The sequence below is a fragment of the Tinamus guttatus genome, unplaced genomic scaffold (genome assembly GCF_059628265.1).
Source record: "Tinamus guttatus ecotype Peru unplaced genomic scaffold, ASM5962826v1 Tinamus_guttatus_pri_ptg000287l, whole genome shotgun sequence".
In the NCBI taxonomy this organism is placed as follows: domain Eukaryota; kingdom Metazoa; phylum Chordata; class Aves; order Tinamiformes; family Tinamidae; genus Tinamus; species Tinamus guttatus.
In genome coordinates, this window is record NW_028288821.1 from 1,098,638 (window position 1) to 1,124,458 (window position 25,821).

Below are 25,821 nucleotides of genomic sequence, written 5' to 3' on the forward strand. Positions count from 1 at the left end.
AAGGTAAAAGTGCTGAACAAGTAACTCTATATTATGAAAACATCATGAAATAGTTCTACATGAGAATCCTTTTCTCAAAATATTTTAGATCCTGCTATTTCTACCCATTGTGGGAGAGCAGAGTTCTCACAGTGTATCTAGAAACTCACTTTCACAGTGTGTGAAATAATTAGCTTAGGCTACAGTTTCTTTCTGCTCCAATCTCTTGTGAGGGGCTTGCGAGCACATATGATTGAAAGAAAAGCAAGACAGCAAATAGAAACTCAGTAAAACCCTGTGTATGTGAGCACAGCTCGTTTCACCTGGAAATCTCTGCTTTGAAAACAAGCAGCGACAGCCATAACCTCGTTGCTGCCCTAATTCCCCCAAGCACGGTGTTCCCATGTCCTTTCATCCACTCAACAAGACGGACGCGCTGTTGGAGCACTCGCCCCTGGAAGGGGCTCGCTCGTGCCAGGCTGCTGCATGGCTGAACAATTCCCATTCCCTCTCCAGCCACTTTTGTGAGGTTTGGTCAGTGGTGTCCCAAGGCACCATAAAAATCATGGCCACATTAGCAGCTGCACGTGCTACCCTTGCGTACCCATGCTGTGCGCAGTGTGTCCTGGTGTGCCCTGCTTGTAGCACCACTCCTGTGTTCTGCCTTCTTTGACTCTGTTTTTTGAAGTGCTCCGTAATTTCTCCAGCAGCCAGGGTCCTCCAGAAAGGCAGGTCAGGTTTTCTGGCTCAGCTCTCCTTATTCCTTTGCTTCCTCTTATGTGTTAAAGTGAGTCTGTGGGAGACTCTTAGCATCTTTAAGTCAAAGCCTTTCCTGTTTGGGTTGTCGTTGCCTGGCGGTGACAGATAAATCACCATGGACCTTTGTTGGAAAAGGAAAGGCCATGTTTCATGTGAGAGCTTTTTGCTGGGAAAATATTTGTGCATCTTCTCACAACCCTTTTTCCAGGGCCCATTTATCATTTCAAGTTATCGGTTTTGTGACTGGGCTGAGTCGATGGCCTGGCTTGTAGAAGGCCACATTGAATCACTGGAGAGCTGGTGCAAGGTCTACGGGAAGGACATTTGTATCTTAGCCTTGGGTAGAGGCTGACAGCTTCCCTGAGGTGGATATTTCAGCCCTGCCAGCGAAGGGGGAGAATGCATAGTTTCTTGCATGGTGTCTTGGACTCTCCAGGAGCACAGGGGCTGTACAGGGAATAATCCTGCCCCATTAAAATGGCATGTGGTGGGTGAAGGGAGCCACAGTTTAGTCCGGCTACGACCCAGACTTCTTTGTCACCTAGGACAGGTCACTTAATCTCTATATGCCTCAGTGTTCCTGTTGCTGCTGCTCTTTTTGGTACTACATCTCCCAGCTACTTAAGTGAGTTGTGAGTAATGAATCATTATTTATCACCCTCTTTCACGTTTCTTGATAGAAACGACACTATAAAAATTTGATGCTGTTTAAAGCGATGGTGTTACTCGAGGATACTAGCAGCAAGAGATATATAGTTGCTACCCTGTGATTTCAGTTGCTGCCAGTGGCTGCCCTGTTACCCACGCACAAGTCAGCACTCCAGTTGATAGAGATCGTGTCAGCCGGGGAGAAACCAATCTGTAGTCTTACCTGCTGTGTTTGCATGGAAACCAGATGAACTTCAATGCGCAGTTTATAAATCTTCCTAAGGGCTGCATTTCCTTTCACTGACTGGCAGCAGCTGTTGATGCTAATAGCTGTGTGTTTGGAAGTGCAGCCTGTATTAACTTTATAAAGTTATACTGCAATATGAGTGATGGGCCAGTTAGTCACCTAGAGATTGAAAGACTCAAAGCAATATACTCATAAAGTTCAATACGTAGGTACTGTGTTTGTGTAGGTTAAAAGGAACTGCAGAGCAAAATTGCAAGCTGAATTCATCACAGATGTTTATGCTGAAGAACATCTATCCAGGTTTGTCCAAGAGGCATCATCTGTCGTCAATATTCTGCTCAGACAAAAATGATTTCTTATTTTAAGCTATTGCATACTGTGAGATTATATGGTACCTTCTGGCTTCCCAAATTTCCCTCAAAATGATTACACTAGAAAAGTTACTGCAGCCCCTGAGATGAAAGGAACAGAATTTTTCAGTGACTTGTACCCTCTGTAGCTCTTTTGTGCTTGTCTTTATTGGTGAGATGCAACATGGTGGCAGGTGGGTTGCTGGTTGTCCGTGCTTTCTGGGAAGGAGCCATTCTGGACTAGCTGCAGAATTTTGCAGAGTCTTTGTGAACTGTCACTGAGTCTGGGTCCCTGCCTAGTGTTTCCTGTCTGGATAGCAGAGGAATTTAGCCCACATCTGACAAACTTGTTTATATATGTTTTTTTTCTTTGTAGTTTTCCTATAGGATTTGCTGGTTAGATCTCCTCTGACTTAGAGTAATGGAGCCAAACCAGAACAAAAAATTTAACAATACTGAAATAACTATCTGTGCGTTATATCATGGATTGATCCAGTATCCCAGAGCAGATGTACCCATAAGTTTAAGAAAATTCCAGTCCATGTGCTGTTTTTGTAACAACATTTGCACATATCTAGCACCGTACATAGACTTGGTTCAAATCAGTAACATAGGCATCCTCAGAAAGCAGTGCAGCTTGTCTTTTTGAAGCTTCTCACTCCTAAATCCTTTGGAGCTACCTCTACTCACTGATCTTTTCTGCTATGCCGTGCCGCATTTGCAGGTCTTGGGAAGCAAAGGCTTTCTTTCTGCTGCTCCATTATCTTGTACCTTTATGGTTTGAGGACACCTAATAGATACCACCTCATCTGTCAATGCTGTCTGCATGTCAGGGGTGCTGCTATTTTTTTTGCAGTATTACTTATTAAAAAAAAAAAGCAGTTTGGGCTTGAGTTTAGAATTGCTGCTAGGTGCTTCCTCCTGTGTAAATGGTCTGAAACTTAAGGGAATATAAAGCAACATAGTTCGGAGAGGTTATCTGAAACATTTCTGACTTCTGGGGTCAGAAGTTATTGTATGTCCTACTGAAATCACCCCTAAAACCAAGTGTTGCTGCTTGGCTTTGCATGGCACCGGTGTACTGATGTGTCTGTGCCACCTGTGGAGGGTCACCTAAACTCAGTGCACTCAATTCAGCACTGCTCACTCCTGCTTTTCAACCCAAATAGTTTTCTCAGTGTCTGCAGAACTCAAAAGCCAGAATTTAGGAAGGTGCTTTAGTATCTTATTGAAAAAGTAGTAAGGAAAAAGACTGCCTATGCACTCATAATGATAAACTTGCTGTAAAACCTATTCCTACCCCCAGGATGAGTCACTGCAAGGGAACACTTTACTGTTAAAATAATTCCAGTTAACTAAAAACTATTATTAGTGACAGTCATGTTGGACGAAAAAGTAGTTTTGACAAAATGAAAGGGCACAGATTATTAGATGTTGTAACTGCTGAAACAGCTATTTTCCGTAAAGGAAGTCAACAGAACATATTATCCCAAAAAGAAGAAGAAGCACCTGAATATTTAACCAGCTGAACTTGTCAGGACTGTTTTTCCTTTCCTGAATAGGGAGATTGTGAAAAGACATTTGTGGACGTTTTGTAGAGTTATAGGGAGTTCACATAACCATGTTTTATTTTTGAAAGACTCTGTGCAGTTCTCAGTTACTGTTTTACTTTTTAATATAGGTTACTTCACTTTAATGAAATATTAGGTAAATACGTTTGCCATGTATTTGTAACATCTTTCACCTGAGGAGACTGAGGGAACAGGAGAATATTGCAGACCTCAGCTGATAAATCAGTAAAATATTCCTCCGGGTCATCCTTGGGGGAAACTCAACTGCAGCTGCCCCTGGGCCAGATTGCAGCAATTCAGTGAGGACACAGAAGTAAAGACTCCGAATGGGAGCGAACTCGGCAGCGGGAGTCTCCCTAAGGGCTGCAAGTGGCCGGGACTAGCAGTGCCCTCGAGCGAGAGGTGTCCCCAGCAGAGCTTCGTGTGGGCCGAAGCGCCGGCTCGGCCTGGCTCCAGGCAGGATGTCGATGGTGAGGAGCTAATAGCATTCCTGCTGCAGGCCCGGGATCTCTGGAGAGCCCCTGTCCCGCTTTGCACGCGAGATCTGACGAGATAAGGCATAAAGCAGTGTCGCTTCAGGCATCTCTCTAATATGTTTACTGTTTCTCTAACATCAGTTTGGTTCTAGCATGAAAATTCCTCAGGATGGGCCCAGCTCATGCAGTGTTTCTGTATATTCTGTCTCAGTCTGGTGTCCAAGAAGATTTCTCATTTGAAAGAAAAACAGTACTTGGAGTTGACCTTTCTAGCTCTCTTCCTCATCTTCCCCTTTTGAAAGTATAATAGTTTGTTAGTGTATAGAATTGAAGGGTGTTTTCCTTCTCCTTTTTTTTTTTTTTTTAATTCAAAAATAATCAGAGGAACAAATTTCGGGTGTTTCAACTCGACTTTCATATTACTTATGTGATGTTGACTTGGAACAAAGACTCTAAGAAAGTGGCTTTTTGCTGCCTTTTTTTTCCTCTTTTTTTTTTTTTGAAAATGTTTTATTAGCAAAATCTGTTTTGCATCATCCAGTTAAGCAGTTGGCTATGTATCGCCAATGACCTATTAACTTCCCCATAGATTTATAATGCAGAAATATATGTACATCATAAATGTTTTACTAAATATTTCTTTTTATTGTACCTTTCATTTTGAAATATTTGTGCCTAACAAGCCGAAAATCAGTAATTTACAGCGAGTGAAGTAAGGCAGGCTATATTGTGTGAGAGTACTGCAGGCATTTGCTACAACCTTGATCTGACAAACAAAATAGTTGACATTTGTGCATTGGGACCTGTTATAAGGCAGAGAAGTGCAACTCAATATGTACTTCATTTATTTAAAGTGTGAAAATTTCCGGGCTAGTAGAGATGCATACCACAGCAGTTCGCTGTCAGATATGGTGACAACACCAGTCAGCCCTGGACAGGACGATGTATTCTGGAATATGAGTCAAAATGAAGAACAGCCCCCAAAGGTATGTGGAACTGGGGCATTGGGAGCTGCCTGCGGTTTACATTGCTCAAGTCAGTTCCTCTGCAGCTGGGTAGGATCTGTGTGTGTTTGGCTGTGCCTCATCAATCCGGAAAGGAGCCCCTAAGATTAAGCATATCAGTATTCTCCATGTATCAGTGGAATTTGGTGCATATAAGTACATCTCTGTTGTTAGAACAAGTATTTGTAGATTCCCTTTCTGTGAAGAATTTGATTTACTGCAGAAAACCTCATTAGCGTTTATGTCAGATGCTATTATATATCTGCTTTTAATAATTCCTAAGGATGAGTGCAGAATATTTGCATGTGGGGGGTATTTGTGTGTGTGTGTGTGTGTGTGCTTTTTGTTCGTTTGTTTTCCAGGTGATATTTGCCATTTATTTATTTATTTATTTGGTAGCAACATAAGGCAATTCACTTAGGAAAAGCTGCAGTCAGAAAACGCAGATGTGTTTTCTTGTTTGCTTTAAATATTGACCAAAAATAAGGCTGACACCAAGCAAAGATGCAGTAGCACTTACAGGCTGTGCCTTGCTAAACTGCACAAGCTCAGAACAAACTGGAAGGACCTTCTGCTGACCTGCAGCTTCCAAGGTCAGTGTCAGGAAAGACCTGGTTCCAGAAGTACCACCGAAGCATTTTCTTGTTGTTGTTGGTTTGTCTCAGTTTTATACTGATATAGGGCAAGCATTAAGTTTCTAAACTAAGGCTAAAATATCAGTAGCAAACTTAAAACATTTGATTAAATCCTTAAGGTTCCTGAAAGGACAACCTCTAAATTTTACGGCAGGGATCAGCCTGGCCATCAGAGATGTCTTTCAAGGTAAGCTCTTCCATGTTTTATGCTTCTACTAATGTTGATTTATTATCAGTAGGAAAATTGTAGCCAGCTTATTAAAACCAAAGCCCTAACCTCAGTAACTCTGAAACTGACATTGGTTCATACCCCATTTAATGGCAGTTGCAGTTATTTTGTCTTCTAAGTAGCTCTTCCACTAAATAACTAACCAAATTTCTTGCTTGTTAACCTTAAGGAAGTGTCTGAACCAGCTTCCTTTTCAGGACTGACATATCTGATTGAGAGAAACAAGATTCACATAGATCATCACCTCCTTTTCAACTCATCTTCATGATGTAATGTAGTTCTGTTCTCTCTGGAAAACAGTATTTTTGAAGTATAAGGGCTGATCTAGTGACTGTGTTTCATCTGTAGTAATTTCAGCCTGTTTGACTTGCCTCAGTGGATCTCATGCAAGTTGTGCATCCAGTTCCCTGTAAATGGGTACTAGTTGCACGGTCATTTAAGCTCTTCTACACCATTTGGCAATGCCAATTACTGGAGATCCCAAAATATTGACATCTGATTATGTCATCATGGCCACTTCGGGAGCGGGGCTCCTGCCCACAGCTCTCTGTGTGTGCATGTTGCAGCTGGTGCCTTTGCTCTGCGTGGCTGCAGTTGTAGCAGCCACGTGTGTGAGCAGGCTGTTGGGAGATGCATCTTGACAACTTTGTCAGGCTGCCCCTAAGGCTGGAATACCTGGAGTGCCGGGAGAAAAGACCAAGGATGCAGGAGCCTAAGTCAGAAACATTGTGTGAAGTAGTTTTCAAGTCAAGCCCTAAATGCTTTCAATTTTAAGAATTAAAGGAAGCAAAGAAAAAAGTATTGTGTAGGTAGACCATAGTGTTATGAGTGAGAAGTTTCTAGGCCTGGCTGAGCCCCAGTTTTACTTTTTAATCTTCTAGGAGGGTATTGGAGCAGGGTTCATTATTTGTAAAAGGCATAAGATTTTTGGAATCAAGTGACACAGATTGGAAGAGGCACGGGTACATATAGCAGGACAATTTGTAATGGGGTTTCTTGTAATCTGCCAGCATGAATGTCTGGAAGAAAGTGTCCCCTCCTTGTCCTCCTCAGTTCTACTTGGAGCAGCAGTGAATGTGAAGTTCTTTTTTACCAAGACTTATATCATATGGTAGCAACAGGGAACTCAACTCCATGGCCTGGGAGGTCCATTCCAGTCTGTGTTTCTAAATGCCACACTCATCTGGTTTTTGTCTTTTTGTTTAGTAACACTCATCAGCTGTCCCCTGGGGGGCACATTCTGAAACTAAGTGGCAGCAGTGGCTCTCCTGGCAACAAGCAGTGGGAGATGGGATCTCATCAGAGCAACCGATCAACCGCAGGTGATTTTAAGTCAATGATTCATCAATCAAAATGTGCAAAATTCCTATCACATGAAGCTGAAACTTGTGTGGGGAATGAAGTGCTGCATTGCTAAGGGATTTCTTCTAATGGGGTTTCTTCTGGTGCTAGGCTTCTTGCAACCCTCTGGATTTTATGGCTCCATGTTTCTAAAATATAAACACTTCCTCTTTCAAAGCAGAAAATGGCTGTGACTGTATTTCCATACAGAAGACTCGAATTGCCTCCACTAAGAAGTGAAAAAAACACAAGGATAATATTAATCTGTTGGCATTTTCTGCCTTTTTTCGGTGCTTTTTTTTTTTTCTTTTTCATGACCCACTAAACAGATGAGCATTTGTTGATTTGTTGAACTCTACTTCTGTATTCTAATGTTATTCTGACCTAAGGAAGCATAAGTTTCTTCACATAACATCTTATAAAACATTCTTCCTGTATCCTCTTATTTACAGAAACGGACTGGAACTGGAGGAGGGGGGGGAAAAAAAGACAAAAGTAATTTAAAAGTAGAGTTACAAAACTACTTTGTGTGCAGTGAATGAGGCTGAGGCATGCCAGGGACAGTGGGCTTGCTCATACCTGTGTGGAGCTTTTTGCAATGCAGGCTGTGGTTCCTCTAGCCCCAGCAGCTGGGGATGTGGGTGGATGTGGACAGTCGTCTTCCCCTCTAGGTACTCCTGAGGGTGTTTTCTTTAGGTCACCACCAGGGCAGTTTCTAGTGCAGCTCTTGGCAGAGTGGTGATGTTTTATATTGCTTTGCATCCTGGCTGACATGGAGAATCGTTCCCGGTTAAAGGCAGGGTGGACACTTCAAGTGTTCTGAGAAACCACAGTAGTAAACTGATGAGGTCATTTATTTTTAAACTGAAGTTCACATTGTTAATTTACAAACCCTTGATAAATGAAGAACAAATTGCCTACTTATTACACTTACACAAGCAACAATTTTGCTTTCACTAACTGCACAGAATAGGAAGCTTAGCTTCAAGAAGAATCCAAAGCACACTTTGAACTGCTTAGGGTTTGTTTCTTTTGCTCTTAAGTCATTTTATGTTTGAATAATAGTGTAGTGATGAGCAACATGCAACAGCTCAGCTTTGCAGTGTCTGCATGATATGTAATTTCTGTGCTATTTTGGCATGGAGAAATGAAAACCTCACCAGCCATAGAAAGAATAGAAAACCTCCCCTGTGGTTTAAACTGTCTCCTTGGGTTCTTAAGCGTCATTAAATTACAGCTAGTTCTGGCATATGGTGTTCCAGAAAGAGTTTGTGGCTTTCCCAAACCCACAGGGATAATGAATTGGACAGGAAAGGGCTATAAATACATTAAAACTAATACTGCTGCTGAGTTGCTTAGGCTCTCATTGACCAACAAGCATTATGAACATTAAGCAAACTGCTTGACTGCATATAACTATTGTGATAGAAGTACCTAAATGAGCAAACACAACTCCAGATTTGTGTGGGCTTGAATTCTGTCCCCTCCTCATGCAAGGAGCCCAGATGGTAGCGGTGGGGACACTCACGGAGGAAGCTGTTGAAGGAGACGTGTGTCGGTGGCAAGGTGGGGGCCTGTCTGCCGGCCCTTTCTGCATCTCCCACTTGTCTTGGAAATTGTGTGCAGAAACAGCATGGCTCCAAGGCTGCTTTTGCTCTCCTTGGGTAGCTTTGTGGGCAGCAGGAGCACTGAAGGGACATACTCACTTGTTACTTGCAAGCAGGAGCTGAATACTGACACTCCATGTGCCCCTGAGGTGTAGAGGGGAAATTGGGACTGAAAAATTGCTCTTCCCCTTGTTACTGTGGGAAGTGGTCAATTCTCTTCTACTTTTAGGTTGAGCACATGGCATGGAGATTAGTGGAGCTGCTTGCACCAAGCCCATTCGGGTTTAGAGAACTTAAACTTCTTGTGCTTTATAGTTGTCTAAAGGCCACATGTTCGCACCTGATCTACACGCTCATGAAACCATGCACCACAGGGCTAGGGATCCTGCCCTGTCCCCTTTGTCTGAAGTCACACGGGAATGTAGCAGAATGGCACCCTGAATGCTGGAATATACCCAGCAGTTACTGCTGTGATGAGCTGTCCCCTCTCAACAGGGAGTCAAAAGAAGGGATTAGTCTCTTCCCTGCAAGCCTTGCTCTCGGCCACTGAGTCATTTCTGGAGCACAGTGGAGTACGTTGCTGTGGTTTTTGGTCCGCTTTTCTTACCCTTGGAGCATTAAACTGTGTTGGTAGAACTTTATATAAAATATTGTGGCATTCAGAAATGCTTGAAAAAAAAAGCAAAAAGTCTTTTCTTTGCAAAGATGAAAGAAGTCTGAGTTTGGTAGCAGAGGTTGGTGCCAGCTCTGAGTGGTAACAATATGGGCATGTCTTAATGCTCGCTACCTCCTTCTCTTCTCTCTCTTTCTCTCGTTCTTCCTTTCTTGCACAAGCATTTAAATTTTCCTTTTTTTTTTCTCCAGGGAATCCAGGCCTGGCCAAGGCAGAGACTGTGTTGTCCCAGAACCACTTGCAGCAGCCCAAGAAGTCTGAAAAAACTCCTCATCCAGGCCAGATTGCAGTAGGTCTCTCCTCTCTGCTGCTGGTTCTGTCTTGCTCATAGTGTCCATGAAGGGCAGGTGGTGCTTGGGCTTGCAGAGGGTTAGTCCATCGGAGGGACTGAGTGTGGCCCTGTGTCCTGCTGTGCTGGCGTTTCTCAGCAGCTGGCAGAGCTGCTTGAATATGTGTCCAGCACAGATCATGGCAGAGACCAGCATCTCCTGCACCCACTCAGATGTGTGTGTTGGGTAAATGTTTAGAAAGGAAGATGCAAGATGCCGATTAGTTAGCCTGGAGGGCAGGAGTCAAGACCAGGCTGGTAGCCTGTGCTTATATCCAAGTTATAACTGCCCAGAATACACACTCTTAAGAATGTATTCACTTGCCACTTGCTGACATGCAGCTGGTGCAAAGGAAGATTATTGTTTCTGTATCTTATTTACTGAGCCTCAGAGTTGTTTGTGAGGGCAGGCGTTTCCTGTCAGGTAACAAGCTCACCGGGCCTTGTGCAAGAGGTCGAATAGGGGACAGGTGGCATTTTAGAAGTTTGCAGGGAGCCTGGGTGGTCCAAAGGAATGCAGAGCTGGGCAGCAGCTCACTTGCTGTGTGAGGCCATAGCATCCTAGTGGCCTCAAATGCTGCTAGCTAAAGGCCTTATGTTTAGGCTGTTGCCAATAATGTGGGAGGCCCATGTATGACTTCATGGAGATCTGGGCTGCAAATGGCTCTGCAGATGTGAGCCGTGTGAGTCCACGTTGCCTTTCAAGCCTAGAGGTGCTTTAGACTCAGACCCGGCTCCTTGCAAACCTCAGGCTAGTCTGGGATGGAGAATAAAGCTCAGGCTGGTATGATCTGCTTGTACCCATGCAAAGCACTCCTAGTACTAAAAAAGTACTTCGGAGCTCCTGCAAAATGTGAAGATTAAATCATAAAAGTTTGAGATTCAAAATATCATACTTATTAAAATCAGTCATGTTGCAGCTTTTAGGAAAATCAAATATTCTGGCCTTAGGTCATTGCTCTGTGTGAAATGTCCTCTAGTGATAGACCACCAAAAGCATCAGCTTCCTAATAAAGCTTTCAGTATGGAAGTGACAGTAACTACATTTGCAGGGACAGTAAAATACTGCACATGCTGTTTAGCAATGAGCTTTTCCATAGCAAAAAAAAAAAAAAAAACAGTTGAGTTTTCTTTATTCAGAGTCCAGGATCCTTTGCCAAGGGGAAGGACAATGCCAATTTATTTTTAAAAGCAGCAGACTATTCCTCATCTAGTGATGAAGTCGGCAGCAGCGATGAAGATGACATGAACCACACAAGGTTGGCTTGCTCTCTTTTTTTTTTTTTTTTTTTCCCCTCCCTCTCTCTTCCTTTTAATTACACACTTCTAAATATCTGGGAAAAGTTGGCATCCATAGATACTGCTTCTCTGAAACTGCTATCAGTCATTTGTGTCAGCCGTAATTACACAGTATAATCTCCCTATAATGAACTCCTGGGGGTCAATGTTTGCTCCATCAGACGTATGCAGTGTCATAAGCTTTGATGACTTGCTGCCTTGGGACAGTGAGGAAATGTCTTGCTTTAACTGAATACCAGCATGTCGTGCTTTTGTAGAGATTATTTCATGTTGACCAACTTCTAAATACAATTTTTTAAAGAAAAAAGATGTATTCTCTTATGATAAATACAGAATACAGTGAGAAAAAAAAGGCAGGTTAAACATGAACATTTTATTAAATCAGTCTCTACTGCAGTAGAAATAATTACCAGTGAAAAGTTGATTCTTGAACCCAGACTATTTATAAATAGGGATGGTGCAAGCAGAATTTGACTTGCTTTTTGCTAATAATGTTTTGCTGGATTTTTAATATTACTATTTTGCAAATTGCTGTAGCTACCAGTTGATGCATTGCAGCTTTTACCAAGCTGATCTCATGGTAACTGTTTTCTTTTAGCTTTCCTGTTTCTCTTGCTGGTCTTGTGCCTGACATCTTGTGGTGTTTTACCTGTCATACAAAACCTGTATTCTGCTGAGAAATAATGAAGTGCGAGTAACTTGCTCTGCCAAATGTATAAGAGAGTAAGGGGATCAGTCAGTCAATCATGCTATTTGGAACTGCAAACAGAACTATAATATCGATGAATGAAATTTCTAATTTTCTTTAAAGAGCCTCCCAGTTTAGCTCGAGTTTCAGGGTTTGCTCTGAAAGCCCCTGGGTTAGGACCATTGCTCTTCTGACATAGTTGCCCATGCAGTTTTGTCAGGCTTCAGGAAGAGACAGATTTATAGCGCTCCTGGCAAGCTTTGCGTTGGCTCGGGACCAGGCCTTTCCACTGCTCTGAAGGCAGAGTTTCTGAGCCTGCATATTCTTCTGATTTGCGTTTTGGAGTTTGTTTTCAAAGCTGAGGGATAAGGAAGGAGAGTGCTGAAAATCTTGGAGCTCATTCAGTGCACCTGAAAGCATGCATGGTTCTGTTCAAAACCGTTTTCTTCTGTTATGTAAAGCCTGTGAGTGCCAGGTCTGGAGCTGCTTCTGTAGGAGTGTTTGTGTGTTGGTTTTGGCTGAGACACCTTGGGCCAGGTTTTAGGTGGCAGTTGAAAGTGATCTCTTTTCTTGTTCTTAGCCGGTCCATGGAGCAGCTTTTGATACTCACGTTCCACCTTCCATCGAGGTACTTAGGAGGACAAGTCTTGGGAGGGGCATAGTCAGGAAAACAGTTCATATCCTCTTGGTTGGATTCTGCTGGCTTCACTGAGGACATAATTTTCCTAGGAAGCTGGGACCAAGACAGCTGTCCTTTACCGGAAAAAACAACTTTTGGTGGTGCTTTTCTCTTCAATGAGATGAACCAGAATTCCTTCTTGAACACATCCTTTTTTTTTTGTTTTGTTTTAGGGAAAGGATGTCATTGTATGTGACCCAGCATCATCCCTGCTTGTACAGTGCATATGTTCCATGTTTACTGCTCTTGTAGGAGAGAAATAAGCAAACAAAGCTCTTCATGCCCATATTAAAGCAGTAAACTCTGCACCACGCCACATTCTTTATTACTACCTTGGCAACATAGGAAAAAAAAAAAAAAAAAAAAGCTCCAAAATTCTTCTACCGTTACATTTCAGCACTAGTAGCACTGTAGAGCCCTTCACACTAGCATCCTGAATTGAGGCAATTTCCTAATTACTGGAAAAAGCAAAAACTAAGTACACTTAAATGGATTGCAGGAATGAGAGGGCTCTGAATCAGATAAATAAGGAATGAAAGTATAGAGAAATGGGTTCAGAGCTTCATTGACAGAAGTTTGAGGTTGTTGCATTTCTGCAAAACAGTTCAAAGCACAAAAGTCTCAGTGCTTGTGTAGGAGCTTGCTTAGGTGCAGCTAACTGGAACAATGAGGGTATATCCTAATATGCGCTTGGTCTGTTCTTAGCCTTTCCTTAGGGATCTGTCTCTGGTTACTGTTGAAGACACGATATCGAATAGGTTGGCACTTGGTTTGAATCAGTCCAGCAGCTCTGAAGTTCTTCTACCTCTTTGTGCTTCACTGTCTATTTCTGTTAATCAGGGGATTAACAGAATCCCCTGTTGTAGGGACTGCCTCACAGGGCTCAAACTCCAGCATAGCTGGTCATGAGCATTGGCACAAGGGCCCTGCCGCCGCTTTCCCCAGCGCTTGGTACCAGTTTAGAGCTGCCCAGCATCGATGCCCTTTGCAGGAGCTGCGGGTGCTTGGTGATTGCTCCCCTCAGGGCAGTGTACAAGCCAGGACACGTTTGGAAGCAGGCACTTCTCAAAGGAGCAGTTCTCCCTGTCCTGACCAGCGCAATGACCCGTGAGCTGTAGCGGAGCCATCCCTTGAGGTGGGGAGAACTTCTCGCTGTGAAGGGTCCTTGGACTCATGGCTGCTCAGGGAGGCCCACAGACTGATCAGCTTGTGTTTGTATGAGAACCTTACCATGTAACTGGTGAACATTAATTACACTCAGTTTTGAACATGTGTATGTCAAGGTCTTTTTTTTTTTTTCTTTTTTTCCCCCAAAGTAGTTCTCTTCATTAATTGGAATTTGTTACCAGGCAACTGCTAAGTAACCGAGTGGCAGATTTCTCAAGGACAAGAGTACCAGATGGAATTGAACTGAAACCCCAAAGCACTGTCACAGAACAGAAGGTAATTTGGCCATTTGTAGAGGGGTGGGTACAGCGTGTGTGGGGAGCCAGATCATTAATGTACGTGATGAACATTGCATCCACTTCTTTAGGGCAGCCTTTTCACCATGAAGTCCTGTTCAGTCATTTCAAATTATAGCCATAAGCCTTGAGAAAATGTGAATTGTTTCAGGTTTTGTGTTTCCTATAAGTATGCTTACATTTAGTTACAAAATTTTGCATCTCTATTTGTCCTTGTTATTGACCTGGCAGTACTTTGTGATATCAACATTTTCCCTGAACACACTGGAGGAATTCAAAAAAGCAATGCTATTGATTATAGTCAATGTGTATTGTTGGCATTTTTAAAAATGGTGACTTTTTTATTCCAATTTAAAGAGAAGTATTCTTTGCCTCTTAATGTTGCCTGCAGGAGGAAAAAAACAACTTCATCCTTCTAGAATGGGTGAAAATGTCTGTCCTCTCATATACCCTGTTCTGGCTCCTTCCCAGCTATGAAGCCAAAGACTTCAAGTGTCCTGTGGATTTTCCTCAGTGATAAATATTAGTGCAAGATAGAAGTCACACAAAGCAGAACAATGTTCTTTGTGGTCAAAAACAAAACAAACAAAAAATACAGTAATAAGGCTTACACACAATGCCAGAACACTTCTCACTCTATTGAATGTATTTTTATTTAACAGGGAAAATAAATTGCTGTGAAACTGTTTTCCCCACTTCTGCTAACGTGAGCTATGGAGGAGCTAGGAAGGAAAAAGTAAAAAAGTTTATTTTGCCCCAGGTGTGATTTCTAAGCTTCAGACCCTTCTTTGGAGAAGGAATTATAAACAAGGAATCAGACTGAGCTGTAACCTCAACAGCTCACATTGTTTGCCTTCCTCAGATCTAAACTGAACTTGAGCTGTTATTTTAAAGTTTATTGATCCATACCAGAAATGAAATTCTTTCATTTCCACCAATTCAGAACAGCAGCATGACAGAAATGGTTGTGCTGCATTAAACCATTTCACCTTCATAGTTGCTCCATCTCCACCCTCATGATTGAGAAGGAATCAAAATCTTGACTCCAGCCTCCCCTTCCCAGCTTCAGAGCTCTCCCCTGGTTCTCCACCTCAACCCTGTCCCTTTCTTTCCTGTAGTGAGAACAACCCAATGCTTTCCTTTCTCCTTATAGCTGGGAATTGACAGTTTGAGGGAAGGGAGAAGGATGGGGTTTTTGAGTCCCAGATTGAGGATGGAATGGATGGAGAAGGGTGGAGGTCCCATTTTTTGGTGAGCCTGGGGAGGGAGTCTCTGGAGGCAGAACAGGCAGACTTCTACCTCTCCTCCCAAATATCTGGTCCCTCCAGCTTTTCCCACCTCTTCTCACAGAGAATCCTATTTGACTGTGAGGCTTCTTGGCTTTTTCCAACATCCCTTTTCCAGGCCCTTCAGCATGAGCTGATTTGAAGTGGTTAGGGTGTAGTGAACTGCCCAAGCAATTCAGAGGGAGGTTTGGTTCAGTTCAGCTAAACTATCCCCAAAACTGAACAGAAAAGCTTATAGTGAGTTTGTTTATTTATCTCAAACAGTAACCCAGGTTATTTAAAAAAAAAAAAAAAGGCTAAAAAAAGATATAAATTACTCAGAGTATGAGATTGTTTTCTGGATAATTACTTGACTTTAAAAACATCTTTTTTTTAGAATTGACTGTCTTTGTGGGATATATTGGCCAGCATTCAAATAATGCTCAGTTGTAAACTTCACAGCGTCAGTGGAGAGACTTTGTGTGATGCCTCATAACTTATGTAGTTTACTAGTAAATCCTCAAAATTAGTGAGATACCCCACAAGGAGGACTACAGAATCAAATCTTACTTATTGGCAAGGTTGAAACAGGATCCTAGTGAATGTGATCATTCTAAAAGAAGGTTTCCTGACTCGGTAGATGTAAAGTAGCAATGAAACTAATAAGGTGTTTTGAACTGAATGCAGGTCCTGAATCAAGCAGTGCCTGCATCTGACCTTGATAGAGGTCAGATCTCTAGGGTGAGGACAAGTCACTTTATTCTCTGTGTCAAGTATCTCTGAGGATTAAGTTACTACTTTACCTACTGCTTGAGGTATGGTAAAAGAGTAATGTTTTTGGAACACTTAGGAGGTGAAAGTCTGTGTTGAAGTCTTAGATGTTGCCACATGCTTTTATTTCCTTTTTATTTTAATCTTTCTGTATGGCTCATCTTTACCTGATGCATTGTGCAGAGTATAGTAGCACCCTCCCCTGCCTCTTCATTAGTTATTGGTCTTATTAAGTGGATTTGCTTAGTGTACTGGAAGTGTGCCAGATGTGGGCTTTAACCATGTGTTCTCTTGTGCAGGATCCGATTTTAGGAAAACAACTTTCTAGCACCCAAGAAGGCCTCTGGAGTGTGAACAACCAGAACTATCTCCTGCCAGATCTCCTCCAGCAAAGCCAAGTTTCAGACTCTTCTGTGAACCAGTTAAAAGTACCACTAACTAGCCAGGAACCTCAGAACAAATCTGTGAATAAGGTACGCAATAAAATTAGATTTGTTAGATGGAAAATACACGCAAACCCGAAAGCTCAATGAGTTTTGCCCTCTGCTCCTTTGCCTGTAAAGCTATCAGTACAGCGCTCTGGCCTGCTTCTAGTCACTGTCTCTGGGTTGCCTTCAGCACAGGTGTCAGTTGATGGTACACAGGAGCAGGCACCAGGGAAACACATCTTGGCAGCTTCAAGAAACTGTAATGATGCTACGAGCATAGGGGATGCTATGTCTCTCTCGGGGAGAAGCGTGTTACTGAAAGTAGATAATAGCTCTGTCGTGAGATGGGGCCTAAAAACAGCCTTACTTCAGGCAACAGCTTCCTCCTTGAAGAAGGACATTGCTCCAAATCCCTGTGCTAGTGGTGAGACAGGGCAGTGTGATTGGAGTGTAAGGAGACTCTTTTTCACTCTGCCCTTCTAGGGACCAATTATTTCATTGCAGTGAACTGTCTAGCAAGAATCCTGACACAATCTTCGCGTACGCTTTCTGTTTTCCTCACTGAATTTATACTGTGTATCTACTGCTGTATTTGTCACATCTATTTATGCCACATGCCACTTCATCTAAACTTCAGAGGCGCTCACACATTGCTGTGTGCTGTCTGCTCCCCCAGTGTTGTCCTCCTGAATACACCTTGTTTTTCATTGTAGACACCGTGCACTGAAAGTACGCCTTCCAAAAGCAGTACATCATCTACAACATCATTTACTTCATTCATAGATCCTAGACTTCTGCCAATCACCCCTCCCACCAGTCCAGTAGGACTTCCCTGTAATTCTCGTGAGTATGCTTTACCCTTCTCATATAATGCCATTCCTGGGCCTTTTTTTCTCCTTTTTTGGGCAAGTGGAGAGTAGTCAGGGAAGATTATTGTGTGAAAATTGAAACTATCGCTAACACCTCAAGGAACTGAAACTGCACATTGCTGAGCTTCATTGTACAGCTTGTGAATGCAGCTTGCTCTACTGCTGTGTTTTCACAGTACATACTCAGGAATACATGAGAAATTTTCTGGATTTTTTTTGTTTGTTTGTGTTATGCTTCCAGGGTGTCTTCTGATTTTTGTGGGATCTGCCATAAACAGGCCAAAAAAGAGACCAACATTCACATTTTTTTGTGACTCCATATGTCTTTTCTTCTAGCATCTAGTGCCAAACCCGAGCCTGTCAGGAGAGAGAATGTGAGGAAGGGCTCTGTTGTCAACGTTAACCCAACAAATATCCGCCCGCAGAGTGACAGTCCAGAAATTCGTAAATACAAGAAGAAATTCAACTCGGAGATCCTGTGTGCTGCTTTGTGGGGTAAGCTCAGAAGCACCTGGGCTTGTGTAAGAAGGGAAGACAGCAGCAGTAGCAGTTGTCAGCATCTGCCAGGCAGGTTTTATAGTTGTACTGCACATCTCCTGTCAGGAAATCTGGAGTTGTTCACTAGGTACGTAGCTACACACCACTAACAGGGCATTGCCTGCGCCCAAAAAGGTGGCAAACAGACATGTTACAGTTGCAACGGATTTTGTGCATCAGTGTAAGAAAACATGGACACAAAGTTAAAACTCTGCTGAAACAGCCAAAAGATACAAGTGTTTTAGTAATGTGAAACAAAGAAGGTTTGTGATGCTTTGTCTCCCTTACCTGAAAAAGTGTTTAGTTGGTTGTGTTAAGTTCTGCCCAGGTATCCATCAAGTTGAGGAGTGAAAATGCTTCAAGTTCTGCAGACTTTTGCTGTTGTGTTTGTTAGTTCTTCCAAGTATCCCCCTGTGAGAATTTGAGCAATTGGAGTCTGAAGCACGTTGTAGGCATCACTCTTGCAAAATACTCTCCTTCCCTAGTTTCGATCTTGCTGGATCAACCTTTTACAGGGTCAGCTTCATGTGGCATGAAACCAAGATCAGTGTAGACAGACTGATTTTCAGCAGCTGAAAACCTTGACCCAGTCTCACAGCAGCTAAATTCTTGAGTTGTTTTAACGATCTGTCTACTTCCAGAGAAGTATTCTATGGGAGTCACCCAGCCATTTACCTGTAGTCATTTTTTGAGTCTGGAATGAACAGTACATGCAATAGGTGAAACATTAGCTAAAGGAAGTGTAGTTTTCCAGTTTGCAGCTTCACAAGTTTTGTGTAATACATGTTTGAAGAAGCTCAAGGATTTAAGTTGAGAATGGAGCTGCGTTGCAAGGTCTGTAAGTAAATGTATGCTGAGGTTGAAGAGCACCAGGTACTCAGCAGAGCATTGCCACTGAAAGTTTGCTTGTTACAGCAGGATGCCTTATGTCATTTCTTTAGAACCTGCTGAATAGGAGATGTAGCTGTCATTGCAAACAAACAAAATTTTTATACTGGGTGCATCCTCTGGTGTTGACAGCCCACTGGAGCCTTTGCTTCCTTGGGAGCAATTGATTTTCAGATAGATTCATTCCTTTATTTTGGCACTTGAAAGATATTTATTTTTATTTATTTATTTTTGCACAGACTGTTTTCCAAACAAACACTCTCCTTCCTAATATCAGCAGCCCCTCCTTAAACAAGTTTAGTCCTCCTCCTGAACTTTGAATCTTGTCTTTCAAGGGAGAAAGGAGGGTCATAGTTTTTAAAACTGGAATTGATTCTCAGATCATTCAGTTGCATCTCCTGTGTGACAGAAGAGTGGTGCCGGGCTCTGAGTTTTTTGCAGTGCTTACCAGCACTTTCCAAGGTCAGCAGAAAAGTTCAAGTTCACAGAGCTTTTCCTTGTTGTTTAAAAACACATTGCCTTCAGTGGAATTACTCATGCTTCAAGTTATGTGAACATAAGTGCTCTGCTGGGTTAAAGCTTTAATGCTGAGATTCGGTTTTTTTTTTTTTTTTTTCTTTCATTTTTCTGAGAGGTCTTCCACCGAACAACAGAAAAATTACCAGGTACCATTAAGAAAGCTCAAACAAAAATCAATTCTAAAAATAATTAACACTGGGTAAGATTGGAATCGTTAGGCGATTTATGTTTTACTTTCTTACTGTGTATTAACAGGAGTGAATTTACTGGTTGGAACAGAGAATGGGTTATGGCTGTTGGACAGAAGTGGGCAAGGAAGAGTTTATTCCCTAATTACAAGGAGACGATTCCAGCAAATGGATGTTCTGGAAGGACTCAATGTGCTAATTACTATATCAGGTTAGTTCAGTGTCTAAAAGTATCTGACCTGCATTGGGTTTGGAAGCAATTAAAAAGAAGAATTAGGTTATAAACTAGGTTGAGGAATTTGCTCTTGCAGAAAATCACAGGACAGTTACTTCTGTTAATAGGAAAACAATCTTGAATTTTCAACATTTACATTCACATTTCGGATTCCAATGAGGTTTTAGGGTATTTCATTATCTGGTTAATGTGTAAGATAGCTTGCAGGAGGTATAATGTGTGTCATATCCTTAAAATGAGCTGGTTCTCAGCGAGTAATAGTTTGCCAGTTTGTGTTTGTTTACGTGTTCCTGTGATAGATGAGCACTAATTAGAGTGCAGTTATATTAAAATATCATTAAATAACCTCATTCAGTGGTCAAGAAGATGTACAAACAATAATATTGGGGTGATCTATGCTGTGAAATTAGCAGTAGCATCAGATGGAGTAGCATCTACAACCTCTACTGACAAAGATCTTAAATTCTACCTTGCCAAGGCACTTTGCCCCTATTTGCCTGTGAGTTAAGTGTGTCCTCTAAGGATGCTTTGTACAGAATGAGGTCAGAGATGTAGGTCCAGCAGTGCATTGCTGCAATTCCTGCAGCCAAACTCACAGTGGTAGGTGATGGCAAGAGCTGTTTGTCCCTTATTGCCAGTTTTCAGTCGTTCACATGACGTGGTCCTCCTCTTTAGGAGGATCACCTTGTGATCCCACATCCCTATGAAGTAAAGCAATAGAAAGGTTGACTGAGGTAAAAGATGATGAAGTAATTCTCTCCCTACAAGACTTCCAAAAGAAAATAGCTACCTGTAATGAAGATTGTCAGTTAATTGGACCTAAAAGAGTCACTTATTCAAAACGACTGTTGCAGGCGCTATTTGTATTCCTTCCTCCCCAACAGAGAGCAAATGCCAGATCATCTGGTTATTTCTGATAATACATGTATCTACAGAGACCTATTCTCTAGCTTAAGGGAAGAATTTTTATTGGGAAAATCTTGCCTGAAGCTTGAGTTGCATATGCCAAATGCCATAGGGTTGTTCATATTCCAGTTGCCCCTTGAGTGCTATCATCACACAAGACTTCTTTCCTGTGCTAGTGCTGTGAGTCTCTGCTCACCCTGATGAGGCACGAAGGCTTCTGTATTCAAGGTCATAGATCTTGGCTTTTTTGGGGTGCAAGAGGCTTTGTGCTTCAGTGAGCTAAATCATTATACCTGTTTTTTCCTGCAAATCCCAGGGAAGAAGAATAAGTTAAGAGTGTATTACTTATCGTGGCTAAGAAACAAAATTTTACGCAATGATCCAGAGGTGGAGAAGCGGCAAGGCTGGGTGTCTGTGGGTGAGCTGGAAGGCTGCGTACACTACAAAGTTGGTAAGGACTTTTTGTGTTGTTCTTAGAGTTCTGCGTGATCATTCTTTGATTAATCATCCTACACCAGCATTTTAATTTGGCCTTATTTCAGAATTGCATTACACATGGGCATAATGTTTCTGGCTGTTGGCAAATCTCCTTACTTTATGTGGCAGATGCTTTGCTCCCTTGATTTCCAGGTAGCTTCTCTCCTTGCAGTGTTACCAGATTGCATTACAGCTATTTCCTGCGCAGGTGGCCACAGTTTGTTGCTCAGTTTAAAAGTTCTTCTGTTACTTAAGGTCTTCATTAGAGTTAGATTTTCCACATGCGCAGTATTCAGCTTCTCTCCCGATCCTGAGTAGCTGCTAGTTAAACTAGTAAAATTGGACTAGCAAAGCCCTAGTAAATTTTATTTGTAGAATGTCCATAGTGAGATTAGGTTGGACATTGTACAGCTTATCCTTGTGACTATATTATAGAACACCTGAGTATAGCTTTGTTTAAACTCTGGTATATGTTTGGGAAGTTTTAAATGCTTCTGTTTTAAGTGTCAAGGAGTGAGCAAGCCTGTCTCCCCCATAAAGCACGCCTTAACTCCATTCTGTAACACCTTCATCCCTAAAACTTCTTGGCAAGCAAACAATGAACGTATAATCACACACAGAGTATATAAATGTTATTCCATTAATAATTCCAATCATTCCATGTGATTAAGTTGGTTTTAGTTTAAACCAACCATCTGCTCCATCTGCGACCTTAGAAATTGTTGTTCTTGTCTTACAGTAAAATACGAGCGAATTAAATTCCTTGTAATTGCTTTGAAAAACTCAGTGGAAGTTTATGCTTGGGCTCCAAAGCCTTATCACAAATTCATGGCTTTTAAGGTAAGTGAAACTTAAACTTCACTTTGGTTCAGATATATCTCTGTCCCTCACTATCTTACCACCTACTCTTTGCTTTTGCTTTTTGTTGCTTTGCATAACATTTATTTCTAGGTAAAGATAAAATAATCTTTTAAGGAGAATGTAGCTCTCTTGACGTGCATTGGAGGTGACAGGCATGAAACTGTCACAGTCAGGTTTCTGTTGGGTGTAGATACCTTGTTTTAGTGCAGTGCCAAATTGCATGGTTGAATTCACAAAGCTGATGCTGATTTCCCTCAGAAGACGGAGGAATTTAACATGAATGGTATTTAGTCTAACTTTTACCTAGTCCATTTCTAGAATCTTTTGTTTTGTTTGTTTTTAGAACAAACGTGAATTACCCAAATTTCTTCTAAGGCTTCTAAGTCCTTTAATGCTATGTACAACAATAACAAAAATAAGTAATGCTTAAGTGCTAAAAATTCTAAAGAAAGACTGTCTGTGTTGATCTGGAAACCAACATTTTTATTGTGTTATATAGTGTCTGATTTTTCTTTTTCCAGTCCTTTACGTCACTTCATCACAAACCACTGTCAGTTGACCTGACAGTTGAAAATGGACAAAGATTAAAGGTGATATATGGCTCCCTAGTTGGCTTTCATGCTATTGATGTGGATTCTGGATCTGTGTATGACCTGTACCTTCCAACACATGTAAGATATTCCAAAAAAATAAGTAAACACATCTGTTTGTTGGACTGTATGTTGATGGTGATTGAGTACAATGCTGTGTTTTATTTCAAAAGAAAGAAAATGGAGGAGAATAATTTTTTTATGCCAGCTAATAGAAAACAACTTTTCACATGGATTGTATAACAATGAACTTCTTTTAAAAACCTTTCTTTTCTTGTATTATGAATTTCAATTTTGTAATTGGTCAGAAAGCCTGATGTATGGAGAATAGTATGTTTGATCGGTTTATCCAGAATCTTTAGGACTTCTTTAAAGTGTTAAAAGTCACAAAAATATCTATGTGAATTTAGGTGACTTTTACAATCTACCAGTGTGCTTTTTAATATTGATAACAAGCTGATTAAGGCTTTTCTCCTTAGATTTTCAATTTCAGATGGCACGAAAATGTTCATTTTGGGTTAATTCGTGCATATTGCCTTGTGCGTCTGTTTGCTGGAATGATGTGACCACTATAAACTCATCAAAACTCGTCTAACAAAGTAATTCCTCTACAGACATGAGTGGCAGGCATAGGGCTGCTCAGTATGAAGTTTGTGCTCTGGTTTTAATGTTTTATTTGCTTGTCTTTTAGCTGCAGATAGTCCTTTTCAAATTTGTGGGTTCCAAAAGCCACGGAAACTTGAGGAGTTAGGTTCAAAACACTAGTAGACGATGCCGACTCCTCCGGCCTGGCAGGAGGCTCCTGCAGGGCCCTTCACTCTCATGAAAACCTCCCTCAAGGCAACTGTGCCCTGTCCTGGGAAAGGGGTAGCTCGTCCGAGTGCCACTGCCTCACGAGATCCCGAGGCAACGCGACCCAAAGGGAATTTGGGCAGTTTGCAACCAGTCCGATTCCAGATCTGCATGTTGTAGCCTGTGCCTTGAACTCATCTTTTTATTTATTTATTCGCAATGTGCTCTCAGCCCTGTGTTTTCCAACCAAATGAATACCCATGCCTCTTCCATAGCGAGCCTCTTGATCACCCCCTGCACCCCCAAAGTGACTACTGCCACCCTTCAAATGCTGTCAAGCCCAAGTTTATAAACGTCTTTTAATTAAAAGTAACTTTCTAGATATTCAGAATAATATGTCTAATTACTTGCTAAAATCTCTTTTACTGAGGAACTTTGTTTTTCTGTTGTTAATATGTTTGATGCAACAGACAGTAGCACCGCTGACTATATGCAGCTGTTGAAAACTGCCATCACTTTGTAAAACTGATGGCGATGCCTGTGTGCCACCCTGCAAGCAGGTTCCTCAGCGAGGTGACTAATGACTTGTCAGAAAGACCATTAACATAATTGCCCGTGATATGAAAGGCAAAGAAAAAAGTGAACCTTCTTAGCACTTCCAGTTTTGCAAAAGGCTCGAAATATAATTATGTACATGATGAGAGATACTCCCCAGGTGGATGCCCTGAATATGTGGGGCACCTTTAGGATGACTGTGACTCCATGTGTATGCTTTTCCACAAAACTTTAGTATGTACTAAAAATACCTTTTCCCTTAAGAGTCTTCCACCTGAAATAAATCTGCTGCTACGGTGGCTGTGTCTTTTTCAGTATTTTGTTACTTGAAAGAGCACCAGATAGACCAGATAATTCTCTCAAGGAGCTTTGTAGTGGCAACAGACCAGGCGTTAACAGGCTGACTTGAGATACTTTTGCTCTGTGGTACCCTCTTTTCCTCTTTCTCCATCTCTTACCTGCTTCGATCGCTCATGCGAGTACCAAGGCAACGCATTAAAATTGCTCTGCGGCTCTGGATACCCGTTCTAGTGTTACGGATAGTTGTTGCGGAGGCACGGAGCCAAGTGGTTGGCCAGAGTGTATTCAGTTTGGCAAGTACAGCTTCAGTGCTTCTTTTCTGTTCGTTGTGCCATTATGGACTGCATAAATGTATGTGCTTGAAGAGGAAAATCTGTGTTGCTTGTGCAAATGATGTAGAAACTCCAGTTGTGTGTTTCCAATAGAAATATGAATTACAGTGGTTTCATTTACTGTTTAATTAACATCCTGGTTTGGGTAGTGCTTTGAAAAAAGAAATGCTTTGTTATTGATTTTAAGGTTCTTTTTCTTTCAAAACCTTCTTCCTTTTCTTTCATACCTTCATAGTTGTATATGTGCATTTTTTTTCTTACGTGGGACGTGTTGACTTCTGGGAGCGATTCTAGTGCAGTGAACGGCTGTTAAAATAATTTGTGTAAATGAAATGCACTATTCCTGTAGCATGCAGAAAATGTGTGCTGAACAACATTTAAAAGGCCACTGTTATTAGTGAATATTGTATGTGGGAGGGAGGGACAGAGCAGAGCGGCTTGTGTTTGGAAGGTCCAGGTAACTATTTATCTTTAAATACTGTCAAGCTTGCAGTTTTCAATTCTTCAGTGGGGCTAAAGAAATACAATGGAACGTGAAAGTGCTGATTGTATGGTATGTGGAAGATGTTGTCCTCCCTTTATCTTCTAAAATAATAATTTTGAATTCAAATTCTATTTACCTTCCTTGTGTCTGTTTATATAATGCTCGTGTTTTGAGAATGAGTCAGTAAATCTTACTGTTTCTCAGTGGTTCCTTGGCTTCTTGAACCCAAGTAATACTGGTAAATATAAAGTGATATACTGACCATGGTTTTATTTGCAAACCTCTGTAATATCTAAAGGGGCGAGGAGGGGATGAAACCCATGTCTAGCCCAGTTTTGCTAGCTAGCAAAATACACGGCCTTTTGAAAGCACCGCTTTCACTTTCCATGAGCTGCGAGCCGGTTCTCTTTATTGCTCTGCCAAGCCCAGTTAGATTGATATAGTCACGAGAATTGCAGTCCATTTTCTGATATAAATCTTAGTAAAATATGATTCCAGATCCAGGGGACTATTCGCCCACATGCCATTATCATCCTCCCGAATACCAGTGGAATGGAACTTTTACTTACCTACGAAGATGAAGGCATATACATTGATATATATGGGCACTTCACAAAGGAAACTGTTTTACAGTGGGGCGAAATGCCAGCATCTGTAGGTATGTATGAAAAATAGCACTCTATTAAGGGTAAGATCCTGCTGTATGAAACCTGACTTCTTTATTAGGTTTGTATCCATCTGAAAGTTGTTGTATGGCACAGTAAGCAACTTCAGAGCAAGGCAGATGTCTAGAGTAAACAGATTTATGAATGTTTGTGTTAAGACAGCCAATGATAGTAAAAAGGGTC

At 41.6% G+C, this 25,821-nt stretch overlaps 1 protein-coding gene across 1 annotated transcript in view; it reads left to right on the forward strand.

Moving 5' to 3' along the window:
• The window catches only part of NRK (Nik related kinase), an 85,241-nt gene that overhangs the window by 53,120 nt on the left and 6,300 nt on the right, over nt 1–25,821 (forward strand). Inside the window, exons 16-29 of the mRNA XM_088527434.1 lie at nt 4,885–5,016; nt 5,789–5,856; nt 7,105–7,220; nt 9,711–9,808; nt 10,988–11,106; nt 13,863–13,956; nt 16,312–16,485; nt 17,154–17,283; nt 17,646–17,804; nt 19,509–19,652; nt 20,899–21,033; nt 21,799–21,899; nt 22,442–22,591; nt 25,472–25,631. Coding sequence (XP_088383560.1) covers nt 4,885–5,016; nt 5,789–5,856; nt 7,105–7,220; nt 9,711–9,808; nt 10,988–11,106; nt 13,863–13,956; nt 16,312–16,485; nt 17,154–17,283; nt 17,646–17,804; nt 19,509–19,652; nt 20,899–21,033; nt 21,799–21,899; nt 22,442–22,591; nt 25,472–25,631 — 1,780 coding nt within the window. The remainder of the gene's footprint in view (nt 1–4,884; nt 5,017–5,788; nt 5,857–7,104; nt 7,221–9,710; nt 9,809–10,987; nt 11,107–13,862; nt 13,957–16,311; nt 16,486–17,153; nt 17,284–17,645; nt 17,805–19,508; nt 19,653–20,898; nt 21,034–21,798; nt 21,900–22,441; nt 22,592–25,471; nt 25,632–25,821) is intronic.